General features: G+C 38.5%; 2 protein-coding genes across 5 annotated transcripts; both read right to left on the bottom strand.

The window, feature by feature from the left end:
• Positions 1 to 837: 837 nt before the first annotated feature.
• LOC137825540 (uncharacterized) lies at positions 838 to 4085 on the bottom strand. 4 transcript variants are annotated; one of them, XR_011083310.1, is made up of 3 exons: positions 3069 to 4085; positions 2596 to 2727; positions 838 to 1274 (listed from the first exon to the last, which is right to left on the bottom strand). XR_011083310.1 is itself a non-coding variant. In XM_068631231.1 (2 exons), exon 1 carries the CDS (start codon positions 3925 to 3927, stop codon positions 3142 to 3144), a length of 786 nt encoding a protein of 261 aa, XP_068487332.1. In that variant the 5' UTR covers positions 3928 to 4085; the 3' UTR covers positions 838 to 1274; positions 3094 to 3141. The 4 variants fall into 4 exon arrangements, 2 of the variants coding, with proteins under 2 accessions (XP_068487332.1, XP_068487331.1); XR_011083311.1 differs by having other exon boundaries at positions 3094 to 4085; XM_068631231.1 differs by lacking the exon at positions 2596 to 2727 and having other exon boundaries at positions 3094 to 4085.
• A 1465-nt stretch (positions 4086 to 5550) lies between these two features.
• Positions 5551 to 8859, bottom strand: LOC137823897 (root phototropism protein 2-like). The gene is made up of 4 exons (XM_068629218.1): positions 8617 to 8859; positions 8405 to 8474; positions 7187 to 8308; positions 5551 to 6325 (listed from the first exon to the last, which is right to left on the bottom strand). The coding sequence occupies exons 1-4, from the start codon at positions 8670 to 8672 to the stop codon at positions 5831 to 5833; spliced, it is 1743 nt and encodes a 580-aa protein (XP_068485319.1). The 5' UTR covers positions 8673 to 8859; the 3' UTR covers positions 5551 to 5830.
• Between the last annotated feature and the right edge of the window lie 1296 nt (positions 8860 to 10155).

The raw sequence follows: 10155 nt of genomic DNA, 5'->3' as shown, positions 1-10155 counted from the left end.
AACTAAAGGATTAGATCATTAATTATGTCAACAACAATTGATTGGAGTTTAAAGAGTGAGCGCAAATACTTGTTTTCTTATAACCAGTGAGAAAAAGTAGGGATGGCAAAGCGGGACGGGTCGTGCGGGCCGGTCCGCGGCCCGCAGGTAAAAAATGCGGGGCGGACTGACCTTTTCAACCCGCTAACCCGCATTAGCCCGCCCCGCATTAGCCCGCAACCCGTGCGGGGCGGGGCGAGCTGGCCCACAAACGTGGAAGCAATCATTTGTACTTCTAGTTGGAAACATGGATTTTCTGAAGGTAATTCGATTATTTTATTTTATCTTATTTTTATTGTTTTTTTTTATCAGCAATAAATAAGGATTGAATAACAGGAACCACTAAAATCTACCACTAAAAACCCGTACAAACTCAAAACAAACTGCAAAAGAACAACAACCCTTGGAGCAAGACACCAGTCAGAAGGTATTTTAGAAGTTACCCATGACCAAGCCTTCAATTGAACCAAAAGTTATCTTATTTTTATTGTATTATTTTTATGAAAAATTAATTAATTAATTGTCATTGTTTTAATATATGCAGATGACGGAGAAGATTATAATTATGAATAGGGTGGCATCTAATGTTATTGAAATGGATGAATGTCAATAATGTTTATGTTTAATGTTTTAGAATTAATGTTTATGTTTAATGTTTTAGAATTAATGTTTATGTTTAATGTTTTAGAATTAATGTTTATGTTGTTTTGGAATTAGGTATTTTTAATGTTTTGGAAGTGGAAGAATAGTGATATTTGATATTTATCTTAATGTTTAATGTTTTGATGTTTGACTATATTTGAAAAGAAAAAAAAAATTATGTTTGATAATAACAAATATATAGGTTTAATTTGACAATTTTTTAAGAACAAAATGTAAAAAAAAAAAATATTTAATTTTAAAAAAAAAGAACACGGACTGGCCCGCAAACCCGCGGACCAGCTCTTATGCGGGGCGGATTGGGAATTCTAGCCCGCAATAACTTTGCGGGACGGGCCAACCCGTCCCGCATTTTTACGGGCCAAACGCGGGGCGGGCCAATGCGGGACGGCTGGCCGGCTTTGCCATCCCTAAGAAAAAGTATCCAAGAGTGAAGAATATGATATGCTGAATCCCCCTATGTTGAACCTTCGGCTTGACCAAGATACTTAGAGTCGCAGTCCCAGCCACGGTCGCCACAAGTTGTGTTGCAGCAAACAAAAATGAGTGCCATGCATTCCCGCTTTAGCAGGTGCCTACATACATTCAGAAATTTCAGAATACCCCCAGAACCAGTAAAAATATGAGTATCTTTCAATTTTACTTCAAAAGGGATTCAAACATTTCATCGGATTAAAGGCGTAACAGTGAAACTTCTTTCACCCACACATCATAGATGCATTGATATATGTGGACACAGGAACATATACATGTTAGAATTTAATGGTATGGCATGGACACTTGCAAATAATAAGAGTGAACTCTGCGAGGTGCACTATTACCAAGTGTTAAGGAACTACTTTAGCATTTCAACAAGAAAGTGGCTTACATTAAATATAAAAAATTCAAATGTAGCAAAAGAATACTAATTTAATTTCATGCATGGAGAAAAATAGAGAGAAAAGACGGTCATAATAATATTGCATCTTCTGATTTCATTAATCTGCGAAGTAGCAACTAAAAAATTGCAATGATCAAGACTGGATTCTAAACAAGGCATACTCACAGACAAACTTTTTCAAAACTGTAGAAATTATAGGGTTTAGGCAGGAAGAGAAGGAGGCTTTCAATAATACTCCATTACATTGATATAATGTCTAATGATGTATCAGATGTGATATAAAATACTAATCCAAGCGACCTATTTACTGATACTGATAATTAAGTATTGGGTAGCATTAGGCCTAGCTTTAAAATGACGAGATAGAGTAATATTCCTTACACAAGCACAAACCCACAAATAGAATAACACTGCCCGCCCACCCTAATTAAAAAAGAAACGGGAATCCAGTTAAGAAACAAGTCCTAAGATTGCCTCCTCAATCAGATGAATAATTGATTCAATAATGTTTTAAATATCTATTTTAAAGAAGTGTAGAGATAATCTAAAACACTCAAGATAATCCAACACCCTTTCTCAAGCTAAAGTAGCATGAACAAGGAGGAAGAGATAACAATGTCAGGATGCACAATGGCCATTGGAAATATGTAAAATGGAAATCCTAGGATAGGAAATGATTTTCCATTTTCATTTTCAGAAATATCATGATGCAGTAAATTAGGTAACAAGATAAAGTAAATTATGCTCAGTCAGTTTAATATAATCTAGACCCATCAACGAAATTAAGTGCTGATTAAAAAAATCGACAAATTTAGGTAACAAGACCAAGTGATAGACTAAAATTGATGGCGGAACAAAATATCGATTGACCAGAAGCATGAATTCATGAAAACCAAAATCTACTGGGATTGACAGTATGCCAATTGGTTGGATTACTAAATTCTTTGAGGTACAAGAAATTTATTCATTCCATAATCTACAATAAACATTTATGAACATGGAGTGTGTTGTAATACATTGGTTCTATGTTCGGAGCAAACATTGAGAGTCATTTTCCATAGCTTTGATCAAAAGATTTGAAGACGGCTAAGGTAGCTGCGTGAAGGGTTGACTAACTTGACGCAAGAAATGCAAACTGAGATGGAAACCTGCATAAAAAAAAAAACAGAGACGCTCAAGATGAAACAAGGGATGGACCAGCGGCTAAATTTTGGCGAAACAATAAAAAGTGACAAGAACTTCGATGACAATGTATCAAACGTGGTGCTGACAAGACCTGTTCTTAGGCAAGAAAAATGAGTAAGTACAGCAGAATTATAAGCTAGAAACAAAAACCATCCAACATCTTGAGCACCTCACAATAACACAAAGCACATCCGCAAATTTAAATGTCGAAAAAATAAACCTAAGTTGCGAGTACCAGGATTAAAATGTTGAAAGAATACAAGGAAATACAACCCAATCAAAATCCACCAAAACTCTACATTACCCATTAGCAATTCCTAAACAATCACCATAATTGCAGTTGATGATTGCCTCCATGGACCTGGCCACAATCTCATTTAACGCCTACGACTACGCGTCTTCTTCCTCCGGCTGCTCTTATCATCCGAGTCAGAGTCGGAACCAGAATCTGTATCGGACTCCGACCCTGAAGATGAACTATGACTCCTCCTGCTGCGTCTTAATCTCTCCCTCTGCTTCTTCTTCCTCCTCCTCCGCCTCCGTTCCTCCTCCGAATCAGAACTCGAACTACTCTCAGAAGAAGAATCCGATCCAGTGACAGAAGATGTAACACTGCCACTATCACTCTCAGAATCATAACGACGACGCTTCTTTTCACTCTTCTTCTTCTTCTTCCTCTTTCCCTTCTCCTTTTCCTCCTTAACATCACCATCAGGAACATCGCCATCCAAATCCAAATCATACGCGACAGGCGCATCGACCCTCGGTCTCAGTTTAGGGTCTTTAAGCTGTTGCGTCCGCGAAGGCCTTGAAATATAAACCCTCTCGTTCTTGCACTCGTAAGTCCAGTGTCCGCTCTGGAAGCACTTTTGGCACTGCGCAGCGCCGCCGGAAGCGGATCTCGAAGGCTTCAGATCCTTCCTTTCGCCCAATTTCACGGCCTTCTCGGTACTCATCAGATACATCTGCCGCTTTGCCTCCCTCTTCTCCTGCCATCGGCTCGGCCCCTCCTCCTTCTGCCCGTATGCATTCACGTTCCGCGCAGCCGCCGCCGCTGCCCGCTCCGCCTGCGCACGGCTCAGCCCCTTTGCCGCAGTCAACGCCGCCGCCTTAATTCTGTCCGCCGCGGCCTGAGATTTCTCCTCGCTCTTATTTGAAGACATATTGAATACCGCTATCTATCTTCAAATTTGTATCTTATCACTGACAAATATTGGAATAACTCTCTCTTCGCCTTTCTTTTGTAGATTCCGGCGACGCATATACAAGGAGAGGCTAGGTTTTACAGTTTCTTTCTCACAACGAGATGGTGAAACTAGAAAATGGAAATGGCAAAGGTGTTTTTGTTTGAGAAGGGTGGGTTGGGCCTGTACTCGAATAAATTAGGGCAATTGCTTCCTGCACCATATCTGCACCCAATTCCAGTAAAAAATGACGAAAATGCCCTTAATGTATTCTTTTTGGTATTACTATTTTTTATTCGGAATGGGCTTTTGATTTTTGTTTTGGAAACATAAAAAGTTTTTTATATCTACTTTAGACTGCATTATTTTTAATTCTAGATTTTCATTTCCGAAATAAAGGATATTTTCGGAATTTTAAAATTGTGTTGGTTGCAGATTCAAAAATATTGGATGTAGGAAGAATTTGGTCACTATTCAGCCGCAAACAACTCGGGGAGTTGCTATTTACACCCATACACCTTTTTTTAATTTTATTTCCTTGAATCTGTACTCCCCCATTTTATAAATAAACCACCACCTCTGACCAGAGTGCAGGTTCTACGCTTTTATCACTAGTATATAGGTGTTACTTGTTTTCTTCTCTATAGGTGTGATCATGCCCTTATCCTATTTTAAGGAATTATTCTCCAACCCTTTCTTAAGTCCATCCAAAGAAGGGTCTCAACCTCGTACAACATATTAATTATTTTGTGCAGGTGGCTTCATTCGGTTGCAAGATTTTTACCGTGATCTCGCAAAACCTTTTGAGATATTCCTTCAATCACTCAAAACTTTATTTTCTTACATCAAATGTATCACTTAACTTTGATGACTTTACAGTGTTGGTTGTGAATTGGTCGATAAAAAGACGAAGAAAGTCATCAAGACACTGTATTGCTCTATCAGGAAGGTTATTGAACCAGTCTGAAGTTGTACCAGCCAATGTGCTGGCAAAACTTTTAAATTGTACTTCATTAGAACTCGGTTCAACATTTAAGCTCGAGAAGTCTTAATGTGAGAACTAGGATCCTAGCTACCAGTTAATTGAGTAATCTTGGACATCATGTGACGGATAATTATGGGTATGGGCTCTTCCATTGCATCCCAAGAAAAATTCCAAATAGGTATAATTCTTTTGGTAAAAATATATTAAGTATCTTAATATATTTGGCTCCGAGATTGACGCTCTCTTCTCTCTTGCCAGTGGTGTTGTGGGAAGCAACATTCTATTCCCATTCTCTTTATAAAACTTCTATTAGTGAGGTGGGAGTGAGAATTCGATTTGTTTAATACTTTTTTATTAAAAGGTTTATGAGAGGGATTTGACCACAAATCTCATTAAACTTAGAAATTATATCTAATAATTTTGTACTTACCTATATTTTATGACTTCTTGAAGTTTACCTGATATGTTTCTTATTAAGGACAAATTATATTTATGTTTTATGTTAACTTTTCAAAATTGAAAGTCGCGAGACTAATATTGATTAATTAATGTATTTGTTAAGTTAAGAAAATACAAGTGAGTCAAAATATCATGGCAGAATGAAAGAAGATGGAAAGTTAGCCCCAATCAGAACATTGTATTATAATTATAATTAATTCACACTGCAACTTGTAGCTCCTATCCCAATCAAATACAAATATGATCAAATCTAGTATAAGAAATAAGAAATCCAATCATATTTCACTCTTTTTATTAATTACAAATTGACACCACTAAAAAAGTAACAAACACGTAACTAACTTTTCAAAAAAATACTTTTCACGGGATATATTTTGACTAAAAAACCAGGAAATTTGAATTCAGTAAGAACAGTGATGACGGTTGAACAGAAGAAATCTAGGAAATGGAGAACCTTCTCCTTCTGGGCTTGGTCAAGTCCACGGGGGCATCGTCAATGTGTGACGTGTCCTTAGACCCATTCTTGAATGGGTTCAACTTGCTCAGTTTCTTCGACATGGACGACAAAAACGTTGGCCTTTTCGCAGGCGCACTAGTTTCCTTCCCAGACGACGACGTTCCGTTACCATTTTTCTGCATATCGGTAATGTACATTTTCATCTTCATCAGCTCCGATCGCAACTCCTCGTTCTCCCTCACCAGCGACACGTCAGCTTGAAGCTGTTTCTTCTCCACTGCCGCCGCTCCCGCCTCCTTGTCCTCCGCCGCACCACTCCTTAAGTGTAGTTGGTCGTAATACAGCGCGTGAAGGACGATCTGCAACGGCAACCGCTTGTTCTTCGACGCGTGCACACGCGCCTCGTATGATAGTTTCAGTGGGTCCATTACACTGCACACCTTCTCCTTCTCTATCTCGTCCAGGTTCGGGTGCGCCTGCAACAACACGCGTGTGGAGTTAGTTAGTTAGTTACTTGATCACTGGTTAGGTTTAGGTTAGATCGTGCCTTTCCTAAGTTACTTACTTGTATGGTTAATCGCATTTTGGACAATTTTTTAACTAATTATTAATTTAGGTATAATTTAAAATATAAATTTAGATAAATTTTTAAAATAATAACTGCACATTATTTATATATAGACTCTTTTTTTATCATTATATCTTTTTATTTCTGCACAACCTTTTTTGCTGATATATCAAAGTTACTGTAAAGAATTTTTAACATTAAAAGATTATTTAAAGTATCATTTCTAATATCCAGAAATTTGTATATATGCTTTATACTCTATTAGAAGAGAGAATGATGTATTTATTTGATTATATACTTGAAATAAATAAATAAATAATCAATTATATCCTGAGAATGCTCTGTTATTCTCTGTTAGGTAATTTCTAAAGTAAAACACATTACATAACTAATTTTTTAAGTATTAGATATCATGTTAATTAATTTTCTAAATTATTTAGGGAATGTTAGTGACATAACAACAATTGAACTGATAGATATTCAATAATTGAAGCACTAGTTATGCAATTTAATTACTTTAAGAGCTTAAAGAGAAAGAATGATAGTGAGTAAAAAAAGAAAGAAAAAAAAACTTAAAATACTAAATTAAAGATTAATTCAAATAATTTAACCTTAATTTTAAATGTGTTAGTATACTGGTAGTTATTCAGTATGGTGATTAAAAAAAAAACTTGCAGACTATTAGTTAATTAGTTTAATTCCAAAAGGTGTCCTTGTTTAGTTAATCCCTCTTTTGGGGGGAACTTGATGACAATGACATAGTGTGTACCTTGAGGTAGATATCAACGGCACGGTATAGATCGTCGTCGGATTTTCTAGCGCCTCCGGGAATGAGGATGGAGATGCCGTTGAACTTAGAGATGGGGAGTTCGCCGTAAGCGGCGATCTCAGCGAGGTATGCGTCGATGGTTTTGGCCACGCGCTGCATCGAGGGGGAGAAGTGTTCGTTGAAGTTGGCGCCTGCGTTGAACACCGTTGTGCTCTTCTCCTTCTCCACAAAGCCGGATATGATCCTCCTCACGCTGTCCAGATCCAAGAGCCTCTCTCCGTCGTAGGTGAACGTAAGCACAAGGAGGTCGTCCACCGTCACGTGCTCCAGGATCTCTGTGACCCGCTTCTCTAGCTCGCGCTTGCACGCGGTCGACGCGCGGAGATAGATCGCGCACCGAAGGAGGCAGCAGAGAAAGTTGATCGGAAACGCCGCTTTCTCCGCCGGGAAGAGCGGGACTATAGACTGCAGAACCTCGCGTTGTTCGCTTTTTCTTGACTCCGAATCCGAATCACCGGAATGCGCCGACAGGATTCCTCTTCCGCCGCCGCTGTGGTCGCGGACGAGCTCCCGCAGCGCTCGTTCGGTGTACGTGATCAACGCTCCGGCGACGGATAGATACCTAGCGCCTCGCTGTTTCATGGCGGCAATTACCTTTGCGAATGAATTTACGTCGAGCACGGCGAGCTCCTCCGTCCACCAGTTCGGCGGCGACTGGCTCGGAAAGTTCATCTCGCGGCAAGCCTTGGAGCTGATTACGTCAACGCAGCGGTCAACGACGTTGATTTCGGTGGCCAATGGGAGAAGCTGCCGGCAGGACTTGAGAACCGCGATGGCGCTGTGGAGAGTGGAGACGCCCACCTGTGAGAGAAAATCCTCCGTTCTTCCGGCAAGGTTTCCGTCGCAATACTCGTCGGTCATCTGGAGGAATACGGCGGCGCAGTGCAGTGGAGCGACGTTGTGAACGGTGATCTCGAAGTTGACGCCGTAACAAAACTTCACTACTTTCTCGAAAGCTTCTTGGCCTCCAGGTATGTTCGTGAGGTCTATTCTGGTTAAGTCACTCTCCTCTGATTCCATTATGACCTTTCTGATGGAGTTGCTTTTTGCGGCCAGAATAAACTGTTAACAAATCCAACACTTACAAATTCAATACCCAAAATCACATATATAAGAAGAATTGATGAAGTTCCTTGCAACAGTGCAAAATTTTGGTACCTTGTGGAGAGAAAAATTGGCTTCTCCCACTGCAACAATAACATCGGTTGGAATTTCTGGGGAGAAAATCCTGCAACAACAATTGATTCATGAAATTTATTCTCATAACAACTAACATTAACACAACTCACTAATTGATTCTTGAAACTGTGCATAGGAGAATAAGTTAAGTCGTGAGAATATTGAAAATGAAGGAGCCGAGTGGTGTTTACCATTGCCCGGTTCTCTCCATGGCAAGGGATAATCTGGTGGGGCTGGGGGTTGCCATGGATGATGTAGTTGGTTTTTCGTGGTCTGAATAGATTAAGGGTTTGAGAGTAACAGCGGGTTATATGGCGTGCTTGGTTGTTGCTATAAGGAGATTGTTTTTATTCCTGTACATTCATTTCATTACGGTGACTGTTGTCTAGTAATGAGTTGAGTTTGTCACTGTGGTCCAAGTCTGGCATGCTTTCTTTTCACTGGCTTGTTGTTGTCTTATTTATCCTTTCATTAAAGTGATTCTTTTTAAGCTCAGAGTATCACACTCTTCATAACTTAAATTTAAGACAGTTCATAGATTTTTAATTCGAAAAGGGAGTAGCACAGATGATAGATATGAAGAGAAAAGAAAGGTGAATAAATGTTATAAGATAAGTAGGTAATTTGAAAGATGAGGAAAAAAGTAAACTAATCACGTATGATGAAAATTATTATATATGTAGTACTCTTATCTAATGATATTCCATGTTTTAATTCCTAGCCTCAGAAAATTATTAGATGATTCTTAGCAATCATTATCTACACAGTGATATTTTAATTTTTATAGTTAAAAAATTGAATGTATATCATATGAAAACTGTTCTACACGAGTTCAGTGACTCCCAATAAACTTTCATTGGTTAACCTGTCACCGTCAAGGACACAATATTCACAGCAATGAGTTGCTTCTGAAAAAAGCAGCTGTTTGCCTTTGCTTCTTTCTACTCAAACTCATGTTTAGAGGCTATTGATTCGAACCAAGCTCACGGTTAACCCGCTAGCTGCTTCCATACAAGTGGGAAGTTTGAAATTGACCTTTAGCAATGAATTTTTTTGTAGCTACACGACCTCTATTTGCTACTATTTTTTTTCTTCCTGAGGTTATCTTATTCTGTTTCCTTTTTCTTAACCTTCATTTTCTGTTTTTCACTTTCTAGAATTTATTCTTTAATGTTTAGGATTTCTGGCGTGTAGCTTTTCTTCCCACATAATTTGCACATGGGAAGCTTGGAAGTTATCCAGATTGATCAATAGTACTTGCTAAAATTATAGTCCACAAAGGATTGGTTTAGTGGTTATTGATTCAAAGCTGAAAGTCGGTGGGTTATTACCAAGCAGAAGAAAGAATTTGGTGGGTTAACCCTGTAAATAGCAAGCAGAAGAAAAAGTTAAAGGATGAAAGAAAAAAAGCTTGCATTCATATCATATTTGGGCGAATCATTCATTCATGAACTCCTAGGAATTTCGAGTTACCATATCCAGCTTGTTAGATTTTGTTATTCGCCCCCTCAATTATAATTCTCATTGAGAGAGACAAAAAATAACAAACATGAGTTGACCTTAATCATGTCGTCGATTATGAACTTCTGTATAATGTAACATTAAATAATAAAATAATGTCTACCTCAATATTTGAGTGTGACAAAATGTTCCTCTCGCTGATAATCCTAACTAGATGAAGTATCAAAAGTGATAAAAGAAAAGATGTGTACCAAAACCAATTAAATGCA

Source organism: Phaseolus vulgaris, chromosome 8, assembly GCF_000499845.2.
Source record: "Phaseolus vulgaris cultivar G19833 chromosome 8, P. vulgaris v2.0, whole genome shotgun sequence".
Lineage (NCBI taxonomy): Eukaryota > Viridiplantae > Streptophyta > Magnoliopsida > Fabales > Fabaceae > Phaseolus > Phaseolus vulgaris.
Note: the sequence above shows the minus strand (reverse complement) of the source record. Positions and strands in the feature narration are given on the sequence as shown.

What these genes read in the sequence shown, in the direction of transcription:
- LOC137825540 (XM_068631231.1), bottom strand. Translation starts at nt 3,927, where the DNA reads ATGTCTTCAAATAAGAGCGAGGAGAAATCTCAGGCCGCGGCGGACAGA.
- LOC137823897 (XM_068629218.1), bottom strand. Translation starts at nt 8,672, where the DNA reads ATGGCAACCCCCAGCCCCACCAGATTATCCCTTGCCATGGAGAGAACC. An exon ending in ATGGAGAGAACCGGGCAATG is followed by an intron (nt 8,475 to 8,616) that starts GTAAACACCACT and finishes TTGTTGTTGCAG; the next exon opens with GATTTTCTCCCCAGAAATTC. An exon ending in CCGTTGATATCTACCTCAAG is followed by an intron (nt 6,326 to 7,186) that starts GTACACACTATG and finishes GTGTTGTTGCAG; the next exon opens with GCGCACCCGAACCTGGACGA.